The 24965-nt window shown below is 44.9% G+C and overlaps 1 protein-coding gene across 1 annotated transcript in view; it reads right to left on the reverse strand.

Moving 5' to 3' along the window:
- MED13L (mediator complex subunit 13L) overlaps nucleotides 1-24965 on the reverse strand; it is a 202749-nt gene that overhangs the window by 49048 nt on the left and 128736 nt on the right. Inside the window, exons 5-7 of the mRNA XM_068161794.1 lie at nucleotides 5723-5868; nucleotides 4175-4369; nucleotides 3607-3798 (exon numbers count right to left, since the gene is read on the reverse strand). Coding sequence (XP_068017895.1) covers nucleotides 3607-3798; nucleotides 4175-4369; nucleotides 5723-5868 — 533 coding nt within the window. The remainder of the gene's footprint in view (nucleotides 1-3606; nucleotides 3799-4174; nucleotides 4370-5722; nucleotides 5869-24965) is intronic.

A 24965-nucleotide genomic window follows, 5' to 3' on the forward strand; every position in this document is an offset into this window, starting at 1 on the left:
TGCCATGGTGGCGTTGATGGTTGGACTCTGATCTTGAAGGTCACTTCAAACTGCAACAATTCTATGATTCTAAGCAGTCAGAGGCATATGCCCCCAGACAAACTGAGGCTTGTGGCTCTAGCAATTTATTTCACTGGCTTTGAAGTGTTCTACAACATTGTGAACTTGCCACAGTCATTGTGGACTTGCCAAATGATCACAAAACCAAGTCAAAACTTCTGAACCAGCCAATCTGTCCTCCTCTGGGGGGGTGGGCATGAAGGAATGTGTGTGCATAAACAAACATGATGCACACACACAGACTGCATGCATTGCAGGGCAGTTACAACTGCCAGGGAAAAAAATACTACAATGATGGAAAGGGAAATAAGAGGATAAGCAAGAAGCTACCAGAGCTTCCCAGTTCCATTTGAGAGCACTAATGATTGTTTTCCCACACTCTAACATTTTCATCCTATACAGTATTATATGGCATAACATGGAAAGGAACCTCCCAACAGGCAAACCCATCTTGTCTTCATACCCTGATGCTAATTTTTATCCATGAAAATCCCTAACAAAGTACTGGATGAGACACTGACAATGTCAAAGGAAGGCACAAATCCTGGAGGACACAACTAAGCCACCACCAGGGTGCAATCCCTGGGCTGCAGTCTGTTTCCACCTAGAGGAAAGCCATTTCCTAGCTTCAGTAGCAATACTGGAAAGACACCTGAAGAGATCATCAAGTCCAACCCCTGCTTCAAAGCTTGATCAACATATTTGACTAACCTGCTCCTTAAAAACAAACACCCCCCACCCCAACAAAACCCCAACTGCCCACCCACCTCTCTGCCCATGGAAATCCTGTAGCTCCCCAGCACTCTCCCTTCTGTACTTCAGCATCCTTCCTCAGAGGAAGTTTTCCCTCCTGTTTAACCTAGTTTTGCTTTGCTCCAGTTTGGGTTCATCACATACTGGTTGCACAGAAGATGATTCCTTTTCTCCTTTTATGTCTCCAAAGACTGTTACACTGTCTCTCCTTCAGACTTCTCTTCTCTAGACTAAACGGCCTCAATTCTTTCCTTCTCCTGTAGGTCCTGCTTGCAAAGTCCAGACTCATTCTCGCTGCACTTCTCTGGGCTCCCTCCTGCCTGTCCACACTTTCCAGTGCTCCAAACTGGACACAGCACTGCCATCACATCTTCACTAGTAGTAGTGGGCAGAACTGTAGTTAAGTGCTTCAGACTAATCCAGTTTATGTATCCCTTTTAGTGCTTCTGAGCTGCATGTCATGTTTCTCTGAGCCATTTCTCCAGCTTCCCAAGGCCTTTTAAAATGGTATAGGATAAAGGAGTCCTTTCATTGCTCCCTGCAGAGGCACCCCTGCCGATACAATTCCATCTTGCCCTCCAACAACAGCAAAGTTCAAACAAAAACTGTCCCTGCCAGGTTGGACAATGGGAATACTTTTTAGATATTAACAGTTTATAAATGCTCTAAAATAGAATCCCCTTGTGACACTGTACAAGTTTAACAGGGGCCTGAGAAATTAAACACCACAATGGTGCACTGAAACATGCAGCAATACTTCAGCTGACTGCTGTTTAGAACTTGATGGTCTTGCTTCTGTTAATCACTAACCAGCTTTCTTTGCTTATTTTAACTACCCCTTGCCCTGAAAAACAATTCAAAGTGAATTTAAACCTCACATTCTATGTTATCAGCAGTGAATACTGAAGACCTCTGACTGTCTTCATATACAGACACTGCTGATGGACCAGGGAATGCAGACACATACTCCCATGGCAACAAAACCAATGGTGATCCTGCTGGTGTGGCAGAACTATGTAATAAAGACTAAGCTTGCTCAGTAGCTCCTTAGACCTCAGTGAGGGTGTAACAGGGATTCTTTACCCCAGCCTGGCTGCTAAGTCACAGAGACTTGTAGGAACTTCATGTCTTGGACACCTCTACTGGACTGTGACATTTGATGAACACTAATCAACAAGTTGAGAAGTACAAGTTCAAGCAGCAGAAGGCTGCCATGTGGTGAGTGGACTCTGATGATTTTCTAACTTTGCTGTTAGGGTCTCAAGCCCTGGAGCAGGCTGCCCAGAGAGCTTGTGGAGTCTCCCTCTCTGGAAAGATTCCAAACCCTAGACTTTGCAATCCTGGGCAAGCTGCTGTGGGTGTCCCTGCTTTAGCAGAAGGGTTGGAGGGGATGATCTCCAGAGGTCCTTTCCAACCCCCCCATGCTGAGATTCTGGGATTTTGCTAATGTGTCTCAACTGAGAGAATCCTCTGTGAACTGACAACAAAATTCCAAATAAGTCATTTGCAAAGCATAAAACATGCCAGGGCTTGTGAAATTATTATTAATAGAAGTTACAAGGAGAGGCTGAGAAAGCTGGGGGAGGAACCTTATCAGTGTGTACAAACACTTGACAGGCTGAACAGAGAGGGTATAACCAGTGAAACAATGCCAGGAGACAGGCACCAACTGAAACACAGGAAATTCCATTTACTGGTTAGAAAGAACTTTGTACTGGGAAGATGGTCAGCCACTGGAACAGGCTGCCCAGAGAGGCTGTGGATTCTCTGCTCTGGGAAATATTCAAACCCCATACTGGCCAATGTCCTGAGCACCCTGCTCTGCCAGATCCTGCTTCAGGCAGGAGCTGCCAGAGGACCCTTCCAACCTCAACTATCTGACAACCTTTTATTACCTGTCATGGCTGTAAAAAGTGATTGCAGAAGACAATGCACAGAGCAAAAGAGCAGGCACTCAGTTGTAAACATGCCTTCCAAACATTTTTGAGGGGGAAAACCAAACTTTCTTTTTCTAGATCAGATTTTTAAAGTGTTTTTTTAATTATCTTAGAAGCCTGCACTTGAGCAGACATTTGACTGCTCAGCTTGTTACAGCATAACCACCCTGACAGCAACTCATCAGAAGGTCTTGTCTGCACTCCAGGTGATGACAGGTGATAGATTTTAATTCCTGAGGAGCAGCAGGATATACTTATTCACTTCAACAAGTCAAAATGTTAAGGATGCAGTACCCCACATGCCAAATATTTGGGTGGCTTCTGAGATCAGAAATAACTCTGCATCCAAACTCCCAAAAGGGGCACACTTCATGCAGTCAAAACATGTAATGAACCTGCAGCACTGCATCTGCCAACTGCACATGATGCAAGCCTCTGTCAGACCTCATTTGGGAAGCCCAGCTCCTGCCTACCAGTTCCAGAGGCTTATGCACTTCCTCTGAATGGTCCTTGACTAAAACTTGCCTATGGAGGGCAGAAAGAGCATTTGCAGATTTTTCTCACATCTCCATGCACTCCCTGTGAAGTGCTGCCTTTCTTGCATCTGCCCTGCACTCTGCACAAAGATAATGCAGCTACAGAAAATGAAGCTTAACTGAATTCATCAAGTTTTGTTTAAAGCTGTGTCTTTTTCAGAAGTGTTTAAAGCATTGGCTTTGGTTTGCCACACACCTGCAGCAAAATCTCTCCTGTAACTTTCAGTCTGTTGCCTGTCTTCAATCTCTGACTGTTCACATACTTCTCACTTATGAGCCAGTCAGAAATGAAAGACCAACTCCAGCCTCCTATTACTTACCCATAAGAGCCTGCTCTGGAGAAGTGGGTGGAGTGAGTGGCATCCCACAGGTACTAGCAGGATCTTTTACACTTCCAAGCCCCTGCTGTCCCACATTTATATGGCCTCCGGTACTGGCAGCGTTCTGTGACATGGGGATGTCACTCTGGGAGATGAGAACAAAGGCTGAAGGATACACCATCCTTACACCACCTGCCAAGCAAGGGGAAGACAAAAGTCCTGAATATACCTGATAATATTCAGCAGCCCTAGCTACTGAAACTTGTTTTCAATGTCAGTTAGACAAAACTTATGCCAAATAGAAAGAGCTGAGGAATTTCATCTGAATGTATACCTCACCCTCTGCAAGCATTGCAGAGCTGGAACAAGTGGCTTGCCACTGTGAATAATAGCATGTGGGATACAGGGAGTACAGAAGCTTGAGGCAAGATAACAAGTCAGATGTTCCAATGTCAAGAGAGCTACAACAGAAGCCAGAAAATTATAATGGCTGTTTCTGATTAATTAGATTTTTTTTTTAAAACCACAGAGAGGAAAATGATTCTTCAGGCAGAATACTGAGACTCACCAACAATGACTTCAACTGCCACGGGGAAATCGTTGTCATATCCCAGCTCTTCTTCCTCTTTCATGCCTTCCTTTTTCTTCAGCACCATAGGGTAGAAATACTGCCACTCCTCCATCAGTTTGCGAGTTGCTGGGTCTGACATCTTGTATGACTGGCCCGTGAGGGTGCCATTCAAACCATAGGGGCTCACCAAAACTGCAAAGGAAGGAAAGCACAGGCCCTAAAGGTTGTGTGCCTCAGCCACATCTCTGCCAGCCTCCAGCTTCAGTCACTGTCCCATCCACAGGCTGACTTCGGGATCTGCCTTCGGGGGAAAGCAACTGCAACAATCAGGTAGGGCTGTGAACTTGCAGCTGCCTTGGGCTGCTCTGGCTTCCTATCCAGCCAGCCTCACTGAGTAAAACATGGACCTTTCTGCAGCTCACTTTAATGGTTTCCACAATGAACTAATTTAAGTGTGGGGAAACACCACTTGCTCTGGCAAAGGGATGACCATACATGGAAGCAGTAGAAGACAGCTGGTCAGCAGTTGAGTTTTTACCAGGAGCACACAGTACTCAAGGCTTCTCAGCATTAAAAACTAGAGAGAGAACAATGCACGGAGCAGAGTGCAGGCATGACGAATAAGGGCATCGACGTGCTCAGCAACAGGCATTTCCATTCAGACTCGATTTTGCCTTTGGTCATATTTGATTGGAGAGTGTAATGAATTTAGCTCACTGCAATAACACCTCCTAAGACTTCAGTGAAGTGACTGAACCTCTGTCATAACTTTACATCCAGAAGCAAAATGTTTTTCAATAAAGCTTCTATCAATTAATGTCTTCTATAAATGAACACTAATTTTACAAAGATTTCTTGCTAGAATTGCTTTGAAGTTATCATTTCAGACTGCAGTAAGACAGTGCAACTCAATGACTCAAACATCATTATGTTTGTTTGATGTAGAGCGTTGCACCACAATTGCATCATGAATTTAATAAGCCATTAACATAACTCTGTAAAACCTTAATTTCTTACACTGGCAAACAAACCCTCACAAGTACTTCAAGTTTTGCCATTGTTTCTGATACATTTTCACACCTCCTCTGCTTTTTTTAGGGTATCAAAAACTCCATCCAAAAGCTGAGAATGTAAGAATGAAAAGCACTCCTGCATTAGATCAGCTCAGTATTTGTATTCATGTAGCACCAAGGTCTCAGATTTCAGCCAGCTGACCTAGACACCATGTATGGAAACCAAACCAGTGCACTCACTTCCATAACTAAGTCTTTTAAACAAACAAGATTAATTTGTTTACTGTATGTGTACACCTTTAAAATCAATGCTATGGATAGAAACCCCTGGAGAACTCGTGTCCCACTCAGCTGGCTACAGTATTGGAGTCCTAACAATGCTTCCCCTTATATCCACAACTTCCTGAACAGAAATCCAACCCCTTTGAAAAGTGACTTTATCTCACTTCATTCACCTCTGAAGATACCATCAGCAGGAGCAAAGTCCAAAACTGAGGCTAAGCACACAAAGATCCAAATGCTGCTCCCTTACCTTGGAAGGGTGAGGGTGAGGACTGGGCCATCTGGATATGCTCTTCATTGATCAGGTAGATGGGCTGGTGCTGAGCAATCTCCACGCTTGTGCACACATTGCTTTCCCCGTGAAGAAAGAACGTGAAGGCACATGACAAATGTTCACTGGAGAGGGGGGAGACAAAGGAGAAACAGATTTATTACCAAGTGAATGAACTCACAGAAGGCTGTGATTCCATAGCCTTGGAGTCCAACATACACTCTTCTGCTTTGTCACTTGTGGCTGCTGAATAACAGGTTCAACGACTGACTGACAGCCATACAGGACAAGATGAACTGCCACTAGACAAATACGTCGGCAACTACATCAAAGATTTGCTTTCCTGCTTCTATAAATTGATAAGATCATTACAACAAGCAAGATTTTATCCAAGATTCAAACAGTAAAGATAGAGGTGTGCAGAAATTCAACAACATTCACTCTGCAGTGGGTTCTAGCTGCAAAGGAATGAAGATGTCAGTCCAACACCTCATGAGAATCGCCATGAAAGACAACAGAAGCACGTGAATAAGGCAAGCTGACAGTGGTTTAAGATGAACCATGGATTTGCCACTGACAATCAAACTTCATTTGAAATGAATGGCATTTAAAATGCTCCCACCTAATTGTACCCATAGAATGACTTCCCAGCAGAGCTAACCATTTGCTTAAATATTCCTTGCCACAATGCCACAAGAAAAAAAACACCACCACCACGTCTCATGCTTTTTATCATCATTTTAATCAACTCAAAGAGTCCCAAGCTGAAGCAGTGATTATGCAGTCACTTCTCTGCCCAATACAATAGCTGCACAGAGTTTTACAGTTGTTGGCTCTGGCAGTTGGCCAGCCAGAATGCAACCAGCATTAAAAAGAGAGCTCCTGACTACCTTCACCAAAAAGAAATGACACAGGAAACTGTAACAATTTCACTTCACTATTTAAGTCAACCAACCACTCTACTGCTGCCAGGTATTTTGTAAAGAGGCTCTGACAGTCTAAAGCAGGAAGCTGGTTTAACCTCACTACCTCTCTGAGCAGTTCTACACATTGTGCACAGCAACCTTTCCGCCTGCACTCCCACTCTTGAGCCTCAAGTACTACCTAAAAGCAAACCATAGAGAATGGTCAACTGAGAAAGGCTGGAGAGAAAAAGATTACTTAAATGACAGATAAAAAATGAACTTCCTTGGTGCTATCATCCCATATTCCGAAGTACTTTGCAGCAAAATTCAATTTGATTTCATGGAATTGGAGGTTTCATTAGATTTCCCTTTTCACAAGGGAAAGAAATTTCACTATCATTGGTGTTGCAGAAGTAAAATGGTCATTAATTTACATGGGGGAAGGGAGGGAACAGAGCATAGGACAAAGCAGATCAGATTCCAGGTATTTCTATCCAGCTGTCTTCTTCTACAAAGTAAAACAAATCAGTTCATGTGGGGGGAAAAAAAGGAACATGGGATTTCTGCACATACAAGAGAGACAAAAATAAAAGCAAAGCCAAATTATTTCATCAAAAGCCATTAGTTTCCTTACACAAGATGATAGCCCTTGCTATCAGAAAGGTCTTAACTACAAACCCATGAGCAATCTGGTCTAAGATCAAGTGGGGATAATCTCTGCAAAGAGTTCAGCATGCAGCAGGTCAGCCCTCTTCAAGCAGAGAGCACAGCTATTTGTAAAGGAGTCATTTCCAACTCCTGTCTTGAGGATATTACACAGAAATCCTCCCAATTCTGCAGGCTTCCTACAGCGTTTGACTGTGAATGTCTTGCTTGTCTTCTATTGATCTGAAGGGAAAAAATAGCCTTCTGGGACCTTGCAGGGACTCTTTCAAGTCTCTTGCAAAGTGTTCTGGCATGAACAAATCATGTGCAATCTTATATGTGACATTCACAACCATCCATAAACACAGTGAGAATAAGGAACAGACAAAACTAGAGTTTAAAAGAGAACAGGTTGGTTTGTTACTGCAGGGGAGGGCATGCACATCACTAACTCTCTCAGCTGGGAATCAGCTAACACCAAAATTAATCATGAAGTTCAGAAAAATCAAACTGCCTGGGACCAAAAGTGTATGCTATGAATTACAGGGGGGAAAGGATATACAAATACAGTACCAGCCCATTTTACTGTCCTGCAACTGACAGAATGAAGAGTAACAGTCTTGAGTCTTGCTACCCACGGGCAGCAATGAAGACTTCATTAGTAATAGCTGGCTCGTTGCTAGCACCGGATCCCGAGTGGATCATGTTCAGCTACAGAAAGAGAACCAACCCATTTCAGTCACCCAAGTGTTCCTTTTCTGTCAGCCACAGCTGACTAGTCACTATGGTAGGAATCCCTCTCTGCTGAGCAAGCCAGCCTCCAACCAGTCTGCAGATACCCAGCATCAAGCTTTCCTCCTGCTCCCTTCCCCAGCCCTTCTTCCTGGGGTGCCTGACAGCGCCTCGCAAGAGCACAAACACTTGCGGCGATGTTACGCTCCCTTTGGTGCCAGAGTCACTGCCATGAGCTCAGCTTTCAAGACCAAAAATAATAAAGATCAAGGCCTGGGGACTTCCTACATTCCTAACAAGCCTCTGGCAGATTGTGAGTACACTGTTTACTTTAGTAGCAAAGATGAATTTTATTTCCAGAAGGCAGCGTCAGCAGGCTGAGCTGTGTCCCACTCGGGCATGTGCCCCCCAGCCTCCTGCCACTCCTGCCTTTAGTGCATTTCACACAGTTCCTCAGATACCAAGCTGCAGAAATCACTCTCCCCACAAATCTCAGACAGGGGCTCCCACTACGAGGCAAGCAGAAGAAAACCTCCCAGGCTAAATCCAGTCAGCAGCCTGAGCACTGAAGCTTTCCTTTCAGCCCCCGTTCAGTTGAGCTGAACGGTGTTCACCAGGACCCACACACTGCAGACTCAAGCCCTAAACCACATTCATTGTTCAGCTTCTCACCACAGCCTCCCAGCAGTGTTTTATCAACATCCAGTTTTCTTAACAGATCTGCTCCTCTTTGTGATAACAAAGGCACCATTAGAAGCTAACCTCCACATGCAGATCAGAGTTGCTGGAAGTGTTCAGCACCATCTTCACACTGATTTTTTTTCCATTTAAATTTATTCCAACCCAATTCAAAACCTGAAGCTGACAAGCTTTTGAAGATCCACTTCAGTATCTCCCTGGGTTTATAAACTTACTCATTTCTGTACTCTTATCTCCCTGACATTCAAACTATCACAAGCCACCAGAGATACATATGAAATGGCTTCCAAACTATTTCTCCGACTCTGCTCTGCTGGAATACCCTGAGCTGTCAATTCCTACCTATTGAGAACAACAATCAAAACACCAGCAATTATGAACAGCTGCATCATCCATTTACCTTGCACATATTAATGAATGGCACTGCTAACCAGAGGAAAAAAAGCAGGGACAAAGATGCTCCAAGGTGACAGCACAGTGACCATCCTGAGCCAGCCATTAGACATTCTTCATCCTTCTCAGGGGACATACAAAGGATGGGTGTCAAGAGGATGGGGTCAGACTCTTTTCAGTGGTGCCCTGCAACAGGACAAGGGACAATAGGCACAAATTGGAACCCAGGAGGTTCCATCTGAAAAGGAGGAGAAGCTGCTTTGATGTGAGGGTGACAGAGCCCTGGAGCAGGCTGCCCAGAGAGGTTGTAGAGTCTCCTCCTCTGGAGAGGTTCCAAACCCACCTGGCCACTGTGATCCTGGGCAAGCTGCTGGGAGTGACTCTGCTTGTGACTGGATGATCCCCAAGAGGTGCCTTCTAACCCCCACTGTGCTGTGACTCTGTGACTGCAACATGCCATATATTCCCTAGAAGTTCCACATCATCAACTTAAATCAGACTGAAGAATCTAAAGCAAAACCAAATAAACACTTTCAAAAGCTGGGGGCATCTACAATTCTTCATGCCTCGGGTGTACTACAAAGTGACACTGCTGAGCCAAGTACCCATGACCTCAGCATGAAATCTACTGCAGATGGATTGATTCAGCTACCTACCACTTAGGGTTTGAGGTTTTTAATTTCTTCCTTCCCTTGGTTTTTTGCAGGCATACAAACAGTGCCACAGAGACAGTGGCAACTGCAGCAGTTTTCCATCAGAACATGTCAACACAAGCTGAAGTAAAACCCATTCTCTTCATCCCATTGAGAGAAATCAGAAACCTTTAAAACAATGCAAAACTGTAACAGTCCTGTCACAGAACCCCACAATGTATCTGGTTGGAAGAGACCTCCAAGCTCACCCAGTCCTACCCTCAGCCCAGCACTGAAGGGTCAACACTAAACCATCTCTCTAAGCACCAGGCCCACTCACCACTTGAGCAGCCCCAGGGATGGAGACTCCAGCACTGCCCTGGGCAGACCATTCCAATGTTTGAGAACTCTCTCTGTGAAGTAGTATTTCTTGATATCCAGCCTGAACCTCCCCTGGTACAGCTTGGAACCATTTCCTCTAGTCCTGTGGCCTGTCACCAAGGAGAAGAGGCTTCCCCCTCTTTGCTCCAGCCTCCCTTCAGGGAGTTGTAGAGAACAATGAGGTCTCCCCTCAGCCTCCTCTTCTGCAGGCTGAGTATCACCATCTCACTTAGTTGCTCCTCGTAGGCCAAGTGCTCCAAGGCCCTTCTCCAGCCTTGCTGCCCTTCTTTTGGCACGCTCCAGCACCTCAGAGTCCTTCCTGTAGTGAGTGCCCCAGAACTGAACACAGCACTCAAGGTATGGCCTCCCCAGTGCAGCACAAGGGGACAATCACCTCCCTGTTCCAGCAGGCCACCGTGTTTCTGATACAAGCCAGGCTTTCTTGGCCACCTGGGCAAACTGCTGCTGCAAACTACTGACTCACCACCCTCTGCAGGACTTGCGGTCTCTTTTTCACAGGTACCTCTTAAGAAACCTTTCTTTCCTCTCCAGGTGACTGACAGCTGCCTCAGTTCGATGCCATCTTCCCAATACATCCAATGTACACACAATAGGCTAGTGCCAAATACACCTGCATTAAGGCCAAGGGCTGAAAACTGCTGAGCACTGTGGTCTGGAGCCAGCAGCACACCTGAGCATACACTTTCAGGAACATTTCCACTCTATTCACTGAGAGAGACTTACATGCTAAAACTAAAAGAATTGGTTAAATAAATAGCTTCTTTTAACAGAAATACAAAGAAACCCAACAAAACCATCACTCCCCAGCTAGTTATACAAGCTCTGTGCCATTCCTCTTCATTTTAGTTTGACAGTTCTTGGGGCTTAGATCCCTACCTTTATGAGCAAGGAAACTGGTAAGGAAAAGCCCAAAGAAATAGAATAGCAATGTCCTACAATCTTTTGTAACAACAGAAAATATCCATGTCCTTCTCCTGAGGACTGCAGGTGTATTTGCCCCCAGCAACACAGAAAACTCTTCCAAAAAGCTGTATTTACATGAACCAAACCTCCCATTTGGCACCTAATCACCTGCAACTGACAATGGTCTTGCAGATGTTTCCTCTGGGATCTTCATTACCTCAGATGACCTTTGAGATGCCTAAAACCAGCTGAACACCTTGTCAAGGGAGTATTTAGGAACTCCCATAATCTTCATGAATGCCAATCCCTCAGTTACTGTAAATGACTTAAAGGGAATAACATTACATCACATTTACTTATATATAAAAGTCAGATGAGGATTATGAAAACATGCTTATGTTTAAACTGCACAACACTGGCAGAGAAAGGAGAGCATCTGATGGATTTATGGAATTTTCCATGTGTTAGTAGGTTTATATAAATACCCAACTGCACTAGTCTGCATTCACACTGTAAAGAGATTCTTTCCATCTAAACACTCCCCGTGAGAAAAATGCCAAGATACTGCAATTCCTAACTGAGGTCTGACTGTATATAGAAAGGCACAGCTGTGGTCAATCACAGAACCACAGAATGCTAGGGGCTGAAGGGGACCTTGAAAGATCACTCAGTCCAACTCCCCGGACAGAGCAGGGTCACCTAGAGCAGATTACACTGGAATGCATCCAGGCAGGTTTTGAGTATCTCCAGAGAGGGAGACTCCACAACCCCCCTGGACAGCCTGTTCCAGTGTTCCCGTCACCCTCACAGGGAAGAATTTTTTCCTTGTGTTTTCATGGAGCTTCCTATGCCTTAACTTCCACCCATTGCCCCTTGTCCTGTCATTGGGCATCACCAAGAAGAGCCTGGCTCCATCCTCTTGGCACTCACCATGTACATAGTTATAAGCAACAGTCAAACTGCACCTCCAAACAGACTTCAAATACCTCATTCTGGATGACAAATAAGGAAATCACTTCAGAAAAACAGTAAGAAAAAGAAATGCCAACAGCAACTACTTTGGGATTTTAGGGGAGGCACCAGAAGCAGCTAGGAAAACCCTTAAAAGCTTGTCACTATTGGGTTTCCTTATTAGGGAGCTATTCTAAAAGCAGTTCTATGACACAAATCCAATCATTACTATTTCAGTGACTTGAAATCACTCACTGAAAAGCACCTTCACATTCTGCAGAACACCTGCTGCTGCACAGTGTACAATTTCTCACCTAGGTTTGGTCCCAGCTTGCTTGCACACCCAGGAAGTGCAAGGGGAACCAGCTGACAATACTGACACTTAATGTTACCTAGAAGAACGTGGTGAAAAGTTGGCAAGCCTAAGTTTGTAAACATTTGCCCTGTTTTCAGACCCATTTCAAGGATAAGAATGTTTTAAAGACTTGATTTCTGAGGTCCCTTGCCCTGTCACCAGGCTGCTGGCAAGCTCTTGCTCCTCTCCTTTCGTTTATAAGCAATTGTCCATAAAGCTTGTGTGTACAATCAACTCTAATTTATGACCAGTAATTAGTATGGCTGTTCTAATTCCCCTCACAATTAGGGTTAGGATCTGAAAGGCCTCCACTCACAGTCACCCCAAAACAGCTTTATCACAGTCTGGTCTCAGAAAAGAGGCAGCAGCAAGCCACAGGCATCAGGAAGACAGACGTAGCAATGAGGCTGATCACTTCTTTCGTGTGGACTATAAAGAGAGGGCATGAAAGGGTCCTGCACAGATTTGGAACATAAGTGAAAGCATGAGAAAATTTCCTTCACATTTGTCTAAAGCACCGGCACAGTTGCTAGCAAGGCACAGCAGTGGTCTGGACAGGAGATGGCAGCACCTGGACACACCTACAGACAGTAACACTCTTGAACAGCTGAGAGTAAATTAACAGCCCAGCAGGGAAATTACCTCTTTTTAAATAATCTGAAACAAATATCCTCAGTGAAGTTGGAATTTGAACAAGCTCCCAGAGCAACCACAGACTGAATGTAGTGGGATGAGTGAATACAGGCCTGCTGCTTTCATTGTAGTGAAATCAGACCTTCTGTCCAATGCAAATGAGAAATGAACTTTCACAGAGCGCAGATCTCCAGCACATTTCTCTAGACATGCAATGGTCCAGTTTAGGAACTGGTACCACAGAGATCTGCCAGGCAGCTCTGGTAGCATAGAGAGCTGCTTCACACACAGCAAGGGAGCAGAAGAGGACCTGGACCTGAGCCTCTCTCACTAGGAGCAAACAAAAAATGTCGAGACACATTTTGTGCCTGTGAGGGGAAACTGCATGTTCTTATGGTAAAACCTCTTCATCCCAAAAAGGGGAGGCTCTGTCCACGGTGACTTACTGGAAATGGTCTTTGGCTATGCTTTCCCCAGAACCTCTCCTGGGCATTGCCCTGGAAGAGCTAGCTGCCACTGCTCAGAGCCAAGTAGGGAGGGTGCTACAGCAAAGCAGTCTGGATGACAGCACGCCAGCTCTTGAGATCATGACCTGTCTGGTCTAATGAGTAGTGTAGCTACAGCTTGAGAGGCAAAACATTCATGTGGCATTTCTCATGCTTCCAAGTAACCCATAACATACTCTCTGCCTACCAGATGGAATCTGAACGTTACCCAAGCTGAAGTAAGACAAAGTGATTCAGAAGCACAGCTTCAGTAGTTCACAATATACATTCAAGAAACATGGCATAATTAGTAACAGTTTTTGCAGAAGCCACAACTAGACCAAAGAGGAAAGCATTTCCAGACAGGAGGCAGTTCCAGAGTTTCTTGCTACAGCAGCCTTCCAACAAACAGCAGACAGCACAAAGCTGACCAGGCATGAAGCTCATCTGCCTGGCTGCTCTGTGCTATGGGCTCAGATGCAGGCTCATACTCAACTATGTGAGAAAGCAGCCTAGAGCCTACTTCCTGCTCTCTAACTCCACACATCAGGCAGTGGTAATCACAGGCTGGCTGTCCAGCTGCATCCAGCATGTGCTGTGTGTTAGAGCTGCAGAGAGGGCTGTGGCACTGAACTGCAGCTGGCCCGCTAGCAGGAGCTGGCCTGAAGGTTGGGGAAGAGCAAGCTGAAACCACAGGTTGTAGCCATTTCACTGCATCACTGGACTCGAAACACCTTTGCTTCATGTGGCACAGGCTGTGGTCTCACGAACAAGGGAAACTGATAGTGGGAGAAACCTGGTTACACAGGGAACACAATCTGTTTGTGTCACGGTTTCTGCCCAGTGACACATTCCTGTGTGTGGGGAGAAGAACAGAGGAGACCAAGCTGCAGACCAAATCAGGCTGCTTTGGCAAGGACTCCTTTGCACTTCTTTTATTGTCGCTTTCTCTCTCCCCCCATTCCTCGAAACAAAAGGATGGAGGGAGGTGGGGAAGACCATGAGCTCCCAGAAGTACCCAGGTCTGTTAATGATTGCATTTTATCAGTCAATATGTTGTCTCACATGTTCTGCTGGATTTCTTTGGCTTTAATGTACGAGCTGCACGCACAGAGACTTGGTATAAATATTAATTACCTTCAGCACTCTTCCAGTGGTGGAGTAGAGGACTTAGATAAGAGCTTCACAACGCAGCAAGCATTTAGATAATGGTTATCTAAACGCTTTCTGTGTTACAGACTTATTATCTCAACACTTCCTTAGTTGTCACCAACAAAACCTCTTGCCAAGGCTAATATATGCCTCCCTATCGGGATTCTCTCCCTCATCCCATCTCTAACAACCTTCCATTCTTCCCTCTGAATAAATGTATGCACAAGATGACCTGCTAGCCTGGAGGGACACCCGAGTTTATACTTCAAATGGATACATCAATCTGCAGCGTGACAGGGCTAACAGCAGTGTGAACAGCCCCGAGAAGTCAAGGGGAAACTGCTGCACATCACATTAGCTAACATTTTGAGGAGTAATTATACTGCAGTCTCTATGTACAAGACCTACTTCAAGCCTTTGCTGGAGGAAAGGTCACGTATAACGTAAATAACCTTTAGTACCAACACAAGTCCAACTGCTCTGCATTTACACACTGCCTGCTTACAATGGCTCAGATCAGGATAACTCCATGTTTGGTCTTTTTTAATGAGGCGACTGGACAATGCACCAGAGCTTGCAGGCTCTAAGTGAGTCATACTGTGGCAGTGCTCAAACTTAGGAGAAGTTTTCACTTTAAGAAAGAAGATCAGCTTGCTTTTCATAGAAACAATGGATTGTTTCAGTTGGAAAAGCCCTCTAAGATCATCAAGTCCAACCATCAGCCATGGTCATTAAACCACGTCCCAAAGAGCCCTGGCCACACGTTTGCTGAGCACCTCCAGAGATGGTGACTCCACCACCTCCCTGGGAAGCCTGTTCCAATGTCTGACCACTCCTGAAGCAAAGAAATTTTTCCTCATCTCCAAACTAAACCTCCCCTGCCACAATTTCAGGCCATTTCCTCTCCTTCTATCACCTGATACCAGGGAGAAGAGACCAAGTCTCACCTCAGTACAACCTCCTTTACACATTCTACAGTAACAGCCATCCCATTCTTCCCCTGAAACCTCTATCTATAAAGGCATCAGTATATTTTTACAATACATTAAAGCAGTGTTTAATACTCTGGGTTTAGTTAATGGGGTTTTAAAATAGCTCTCCCAGTACACTGGCATTGTCAGACTTTCTTCCATGCACAACTGAAGCAGCAGTTTCATTCCTGTGATCCCTAGTGAAATGCTACACCATAAGAGGTGAAAAGCTCCCATAAAAATTCACAATAAAATCCTTATTTTTCTGTATTAAATACACATTGCCTGTTGAACATGGAGAGGTATTGATTTATTACTAGCTGCACACATCTATAATAATGTGGCTTGTCAAAAAAACCCCACATTGTTCTGATCTAAGATTTGCTTCTCTCTAGATGCAAGGTGAAGCAATTCCAGACTGTTGGTTTCCAACCTTATTGATTCTATGATTCTATTTAGTTACTAAAGAAAGAATCCAAAATAGAATAGAAATAGAATACACCAGCTTGGAAGAGACCTTCAAGATCAGTGAGTCCAACCTATCATCTGACACCACCTAATCAACTAAACCATGCAACCAAGCACCCTGTCAAGTCTCCCCCTAAACACCTCCAATGATGGTGACTCCACCACCTCCCCGGGCAGCCCATTCCAATGGGCAATCACTCTCTCTGTATAGAGCTTCTTCCTAACATCCAGCCTCAACCTCCCCTGGCACAGCTTGAGACTGTGTCCTCTTGTTCTGGTGCTGCTTGCCTGGGAGAAGAGACCAACCCCCACCTGGCCACAACCTCCCTTCAGGTAGTTGTAGAGAGCAAGAAGGTCTCCCCTGAGCCTCCTCTTCTCCAGGCTAAGCAACCCCAGCTCCCTCAGCCTCTCCTCACAGGGCTGTGTTCCAAACCCCTCACCAACTTTCTTGCCCTTCTCTGGACACCTTTCAGCAAGTCAACCTCCTTCCCAATCTGAGGGGCCCAGAACTGGACACAGTACACAACATCTCTGTGCCATGACCACTGCTATGTATTTCTTTTCTCCACATTCAGGGGCGAATCCTGTCCTCCCTATCAGTTAATCCCAAAGGCAACACAGAATAAGGAGGAAGGCTGAGAGGCCCCAGAACAAGGGCAGCATTTATCCTCATGCCAGGTATGCAGAAATATGGGACAATGAGAGATGGCCTGACAAGCTTGGTCAATACATCTGCTGACATAAAAATGAACAAGTTAAAAGCAGAGTATGGCAACAATGGGGATGGGTGTGTGTGTTGGGTAACACTCTGTGATTAGAAGCAGAACCCATTCCAATCAACTCTGCAAATGGGATGTGATTTCTCTCTCTAGCAGGCTATCACCTGCAGATCAAATGACAGGAAGTGGAAGAGGTGGGGATTATGAGCATCTTCCTAGGGATACTGCAAACCTTTGGACATTTAAGGCACATCAGGCTAGAAAGCACACTGCCTACCCTTGCTCTGACCAGGGAAGCAGCTTCCTGCTAAGAGAAATACAGATCATTTTGAAATGTTATGTGCTAAATTAAGATTAAAAAACCCAAACAACTAATCCAGATTTAACTGAATCTAATCATTCCCAGGTAAAACTGACCAAAAAAACCAAAGGTCTCTGGATCTAGGAAACAAAATCTCTACACAACCAGTGTTTTCCCTTGGCAGCAGGTAAGTGATGTAGTAAGCACTACACCAGAATGTGTAGCTTGAGGCATTAATGATCCCTGAATGCAGTAGTTTGTTTTACACCTATGCCACACTTCAGAACAGTGCTGGTTTAGATTAGAATGATATAAAATGTCAGCACCAAAAAATGGTTCTGCAGGTTTGGCAGACTGATGCTGAAAGCCTTATTCATTGTGACAGGACACTGGATCCTGCCCTGTTGAGGAAGTCATTGTGACCATGGGTCTGTTGTAATGCAGGATTAAAACATTCACAACAAAAAAAAGGAACATGAAGGTTATTTAAAGGTACACTCACATTAATGCTGAAATAAACACACATTTTCTTACTGCAAATGCTGAGCTGTTTCAGATACATCACCTTAACTAAAATCAGGAAGTCACTTATATCAGGCTGCAGGTGTTGGAGCTGTTCAGCCTGGAGAAGAGAAGGCTCCAGGGAGACCCTAGAACCCTGCCATTACCTGAAGGGGGCTACGAGAGAGCTGGGGAGGGACTTCTGACAAAGGCTTGCAGTGATATGACAAGAGGGAATGAATAGAAGCTTGAGGAGGGCAAAATTAGACTGGAGATTAGGAAGAAATTATTTCAAGTCAGGGTGGTGAGACACTGGAACAGGTTACCCAGGGAGGCTGTGGATGCCCCCTCCCTGGAGGTGTTCCAGGGCCAGGTTGTAAAAGGCCTCGAGCCACCTGCTCTAGTGGAAGGTGTCCCTGGCCCATGGCAGGTGGGTTGCAACTAGATGATCTTTTAAGGTTCCTCTCAACCCATACCATTCTATGATTCTATCAGTACCAGTATTACCAGTTACTACAACATCAATAGCACCAGCTGGTAACAACTACAAAATTAACTGTAATTAACTAGCAAATTGTCAGAATGGACCCAGAATGGACCCAACCCTCCCTGCTTTAGCGCCCTCACCATACCAACAACAGGAAGAACCACATACAGGGCTCCTGGAATCACTGCTGTCGCCAGCACCCTGCCATCTCCCTCCCTGTCTGAACCACTGCATTCTTGCTCAGCCTTTGGAATGGCCTCCTTTGGAAAATTCAGGTCCATAGAAGAGCTGCTCCTCTTTATAAGCCAGGAATGCAGCCAGATAAGCACATCTATTCCAAGTGAAACATAACTTATTCATGGCACATGAATAAGTTACATGTGAAGTTTCATGTGACATCTCCAAAAGAGCCCTCTTTTTGAGCTGTTAGTCTTAGCATTTTATTAAACACCACACAGGCACAAAATCACCTCACAACTGCCATGAGCAGTTGTGTCTAGAGATCAGGACTGAAAAAAACCCTTTTGAATATTAAAACCCTAAAACTGAAGAACAAGCCTGACTAGGACTGATGGAGGCTCGCCAACCAACTATTCCATTTCTTCAGCCTAAGGCATAAACTGACCTTTGCTTAACAGCTCAGTACTGCAGACTTCAAACCCTGAATCTCCCTAAATTTAGGCATTTCTTGGTAATTTTATCATGGGTACTGCAGTTATCAACCACTGCATCTCACCAAGTGAGCTGTGTTAGGACTGCTGACTGGCACAGTTGCACAGTGGCTCACCTGTGGGTCACAGACCCCATAAAACTGAAGCTTCCCCTTACTCCCCATAAAGATGCTTTCAGCAGTCATCAAGTGAGTACAAATATCATCCTTCCCATTAATATTTGTGTCATGCTGCTCTAGAATCAGCAGCTGTGGCATGCTGGCAATCGGTGGGCTCCTAAAGCATTCAATAGCAGGCACCTATTCAGCCCGTCAGCTGAGCCAGCTACCCTCTGCCAGACAGCTTAACTGGGAAAGCAGAGGCCTCCCACCCCTCTGGAAAGGGGGAAAGGGCAAGGGACATGGTGGGAGATTTGACATTTGATAGATGACAGGCACAGCCTGCTCCGTCTGTAGAGCCTGGATAATGAAAAAGAGGTGACTTTAAAACTGCCCATTTTTGAAAAGGCTTTTTAGATGGGATAATAGAGAACTGCTTTTATTGCACAATGTGCAGAAATTGCCTACATTCTGCCTTGATGGCTACATCACAATTAGCTCTGAAAGCTAAAAATTTAAGACGTTTGATAATCCTTTTTACCTCAAAAGGGCTTTGATCTCAATAGCAATTCATTAGGAATGATTATTCTCAAGGAAGAACATTGTGAAGCAGACAAGCACTGCTGTATGGATTTTTATAGGGCTACTATATAATTACATCTGCAAAGCCTGAAATGCCACATTATTTGTTTATACAGTCCACGTGGCCCTCTTTGTACAAGTAACAGAGCTCTGAGTTTTTGCACTAAGCCACAAAACATCCTCTCAGAGTGGGAATATCTAGTTCAAACAACGACTGCAGTACTGTTCAAACACGGCTAGAGGGATCTGAAACATTCAAACACAGAACAAAACCAGCTGTCAACTGCTCTACAACCACCCAACTAGAAGGTAAAAGGTACATGGGGAAATAATACAGGGATGGGAGAAGATTCTTAGATTGACAACAGGACGAGGAAACAGAAGTGAGGCAGAGAGAAGGACACTCCTGCTTGCAGATGTGTTTAAGCACAGGGAAGGGCTGGGAGCAGCCTGGCAATGATTTTGTCCAAGATCTTCAATTACCAGATCACTGTGCTCAAATCCTAGAAATGGGGCTACAAAAGCAGTCATGAAAGTTGCAATCTCCTATCAGACAAATGTTTCTTTTAGTAACAGAGCCTCATTTGCTAATAAAGCATGCAGTCTTTTTTCATCCCTCTCCAATTGCAGCAGCACTGCCATGGCAGCCTCGCTCCACAGCAATTCACAAGTTAATAGACACTACAACAAATTTGCTGTATCTGGATTTAAATGACTTTCCAGCTCAGCCAGGGAGATGCTCTCCAGACACACATGCAGGCTCTGACACCACAGTTAAGACACCAGACCACAAACACGCAGCACACTTGTGACGTCCAAGGTACAAAAATAAGAGCAGAGCACATCCAATGCCAGCCCTCTGCTCAGCAAGGCCTCGCAGCACACGCCTGGCTTTGCTGGCTGCTAATGTAGGTTAATGCACCCTTCTTCCCTTCACCCCACTGAAGCTGAATGCTATTACCCAAAGTAGCATTATATTAGATTAAGGCCATTCAGAAAGGATATTCTGGGGGGAAAAAAATATGGTAAACTGGGAGGGAAAGAAGGGCCATAAGCTCAGTGCTTTGTTGGCATGAAGTTCCTCGGGGATGAAATGACATTTGTCAGCCTCATTCACAAGGCAGGCACAGAAACAGGGGGAAATGCAGCTCTTTAGTGTCATCAAAGCAATAATTTTTAAAAGAGGATGAATAATATTATTTCCAAGATTCTTAAAATTATTTCTGCAGGTTTGATTTGTGCTCCCAGACAGCTGCTTTCCATGGGCCCCTCAAGGGAAAAGCAGAAGTAAAACCATTATCATGAGTTATACATTATAGGACTCACACAACCTCAAAAAGATCCCGAGTCAGCAGGTGTTAAACCCAGGAACCCCATTTTTAGTGCTCCAAAGCTGGGAGCTCTCCAGTGAAGAAGCAGCCAGGTTCTTAGGACATGTAAGATAGGCAACTTCTGACCATCTTAGATTGGTGTAAAAATGGCAACTGAAACATCATTTGTGAGCTCTGGCAGACTCAGTTCCCCTCCGCTTTTGTTTCACCCCTCAAACAAATCTTCTGATCCCTTTACATCGTTCTAAACCTACGACAATAACCCAGGATTCAAATTACAGAACATGAGGAGATGAACATTTTGATGGAGAGCTTTAATATTCCTAGGACTTGCAGCTAAACCCCTACACTTGGCAAGAAGGCAGCACCACTGTAAAATGAACGCCTTTTCTGTCCCCTAACAGGAAAAAACCCTCAGCTGTACCTTGACTGAACTACAAACTCAAAACACCAAACACACACCACCCCCCCAAGCCACAACATAAACAATCTGAATCTCTCTGCGCTTCTGTGTCCTGCACACCTTGCTGAAGGACCAAAGACTAATCACAGCCACAGCTCTATTGAAGAGCACAAGGTTTGGCAGGGTACACAGAACGGGCCCCAGCTTTTAAGCACCATGAATCCCATTCATTTTCCAGCATGGGTGCAGGGAGAATGTCATCCTCTGCTGTCCTGGCTGGAAAAGAGGCAGCAGAAGATGTAAATACCTATGCCCATGATTTGAATGTGTGCTGTAAGCCCACTACCAGCTGCCCTTTAGGAGGACAGTTGGCACACAACTCTTTCACATATCCATTATGCAGCATGATCACAATTAATGGAATACATTTTGTGATTCCAAACTACATTAAGCAACATGCAGAAAACACTGAATCCATGCAAAATGCATTAATTTATTGATTGCCATGCAGTTGTGATCTTTCCACTTTCCAGAGTACGGTTTAATTGACTAGTTTTGGGACCAATTAATCCCTTTACATTTAAGTCAATCACTGAATCCTCTCCAAATGATTTAGCTTCTCCATGCTGGCTCCCATTGGATATCCCTGGAGAGTGAATGCAGTTGAAACAGGTGGCACACAAATCACATTTGGTAGCAGAGAAAGAATTACATTAGCAGGGATAGGAGCTATTAAAAATAGACTCACAACTCAGCCATGTTCTCCTGCTGATCTCTAGTGCTCCAGCTCCCAACTATACCCTGAATGATTTAGGGGTTTGAAATGACAGTGGCAGGTCCCAGACAATTGTTCTCCTTTGCAGTAGTTTCCAGTCCTCACATATCCTGCTCCTCTCTTCTTTCAATACAATTCCACAGCCTTTTCCCTCTCTTGCCTCAGTCCTCTGCTCTTCTGTGGTACACACAAGTTGCAACTCTTGTTTAACCTCTCATTTCATGAGTTGAAAGCCCTACATTTCAGATTTGGTAACAGCCATCTTCCTTCGAGGATTACTCTTCTGCCATTAGGATTTCATTGCTTCTTGCCAAGCACACACACCTAGTCAACAGATTGAGTCACGTGGTGTTGTGCTCTGTTGCTTCATGGAGACCACACTTCCATTTCTTTATGAGGTATAGGGAAAAGGCTTTGTTATCAAAGATTGGGAGAGATGGACCTGACAGACAAGGGAATTGTTCCTCAGATGGTTAACAGGAGATACTGGATGTCATCCCAAAGCAGTAAACTCCAGCAACAGAATCTTAGAAGGGGGGAAGGGAGGTTTTTGGCCTATTACAACCACTCATTAGAAGTGGAGAGGCCATTTTACTCTCCCACAAAATAACACATTGAGGGGTATCAGAATGAACAAGGGATTTCTATATTTAACCCAAAAGGGAAACTTCCAAATGAGTCAGGGAGTTCACAAGCTGCCCAATCAAACAGGCTGAGAAGAAAAGTTATTTCAACTAACTTGTAGTTAAAAACATCTCCTGAAACTACATGAAGCTCAAATGAATGGAAGCTGAAGGAGAACATTATTTCTGTCCATCAGTCCAGTGTATGCTGTGTTTTAAACATTTACATAGATAGATGATAAATAAATTATCTGAAGAGGAAAGAATGCATGTTCTGAGAACACAGCTCCAATAAATCACAGGAGAAGGAAAAACAATTATGCTGTCATACTAAATGCAAGATTTCCTGTTTCAGGTTCCACCAAATAATCTTTTAACATAAATTATTTCCTCCTTAGTTTTTCTCTCAAACTAAGAACAACTTTCTGCCTGAAACCGCCGCTAAACCAGCAATGACCAAAAACCCAGCAAACCAGGACCACACACAACCCCATCTCTGCAGTGAGATGGAGCTTGTATACATGCCTGGCATACCAGTTTTGGGCCTTTGCAAGAATGCAACTAGAAACTGTGCTGCAAAGTGTGTTCAACCAAGCAGAAGGCTCTGGAGAACAGCACCCATTCACAGCACCCATTCACACTGCACACTGAAACAGGATGACCACCAGAGAAAGAAAAAACCAGTGGCATTGATACATCCTCCAACTTTAGCTGGGATAATGCAAAGTGAGCCAACTATATCAGTCACTGGGTTCTGCCCTTCCTAAACCCAGGAGCCCTGTCTGCATGCCCTAAGCAGGCTCAGCCTCCTTAAACCCCAGTGCCTATGCCTTAGCCTATATTGCCTGCTATACTGCTGACTCAGGATCTCTGCCAGCCCAAACAATTCCTTCAGCAGGAATGTGCTGCTGCCATCAGTTTTGCTCTGAGTTCTCAGCCACGGAGCAAAATGGAATGGCTGAAAGCTGAGGGCAGTTCTGTGATGCCAGCTGCTGCGATGGCACGTGTTTGCTTGCATGAAACACAACTGTTCAAAGTGACTGCAGACCAAAAATGGAAACAAAACTGCAGAAGTTACACTAAGAGCTGCCCTAGTCCACTAATGATGATGCAAAGAGCATGCTGCTCTGGCATGTGCACAGGCACTGTCTGCAGAGATCTACACACAGGGAACGCTGAGCTTCGGTGGACAGTGCAAACATGTGTCCAGATGGAGAGCAGTGACAAGTGGTGACCCTCAGGGGCCCATGCTGAGACCTGCACTGTTTAATATTTCTATCAATGATGTAACAGTGGGAACAAGTGCACCATCAGCAGGTTTGCAGATGACACCAAGCTGAGTGGTGCTGTTGATATGCCAAAGGGACAGGATGCCATCCAGAGGGATGTGGACAAGCTGAAGAGGTGAGCCCAGGGGAACCTCATGAGGTTCAACAAGAGCAAGTGCAGGGTTCTGCACCTGGGCCAGAACAATCCTCACTATCAAGAGACTGGGGGATGAGGTGACAGAAAGCAGCCCTGTGGAAAAGGACTTGGGGATGCCAATGGATGAGAAGCTAGACATGAGCAGGCAGTGTGAGCTTGCAGCCCAGAAGGCCAATGGCAGCCTGGGCTGCATCAAAAGATGCATGGCCAGCAGATTGAGTTTGCTCTGGTGAGACCTCACCTGCAGATTGGGGCCCCATCCCTGGAGAAACTCAAGGTGAGGCTTAACAGGGCTCTGGGTAACCTGACCTAGTTGGGGAAGTCCCTGCTGACTGCAGAGGGAGTTGGATTAATGACCTTGGGAGATCCCTTCCAACCCAGACCACTCTGTGATTCTGTGTAAGCACCATGTGGGGAAAGACTGATGCAGCCTGCCTGGATCTTCAAACCAGTCTCAGCAGATGAGGTGCTGAAAGGGAATCCAAGTTAAGGAAAAGTTGAACCCCATGAACTGCACCCACCAGCTATTGGAAAGCAAAGCAGCCATACTTCCACATACCTTTGGAGTCTTTATGTTATACAGAAAGCTTTCCTGAAAACTCCTAAGGACTCATTATTTCTAACAGGTCACTAAGTCTTGGCAGGATTTTCCTCAAGGTCAGAAACATTCCCTCCATGCCTTCAATTAAACAATGTTAAATTTTGACTGATTTATAGGGTGAAGAAAGAAAAAAAATAACCACTTCCCAAATCTGGTTCCTCCTCCTCCCATCCATAACTTGACAGCCTGCCAATATTTCTGAACATTTAAACCCAAGTCATGCTACAGCTATTACTGTTACCATCCTCTGGCTGGGGGATCCAGAAACAGAGAACACAGGTGGCACCAGTCAGTGTGGGAGAAGGGAAATGAGTTAGACTAAAATCACACTGACAACCTTCTGTATAGTCTGCAGCTTCAGGATCCAAGCTTTTTCAGT

This window comes from Melanerpes formicivorus, unplaced genomic scaffold (genome assembly GCF_026170545.1).
Source record: "Melanerpes formicivorus ecotype bairdi unplaced genomic scaffold, bMelFor1.0.p_v2 SCAF_60, whole genome shotgun sequence".
Classification (NCBI taxonomy): domain Eukaryota; kingdom Metazoa; phylum Chordata; class Aves; order Piciformes; family Picidae; genus Melanerpes; species Melanerpes formicivorus.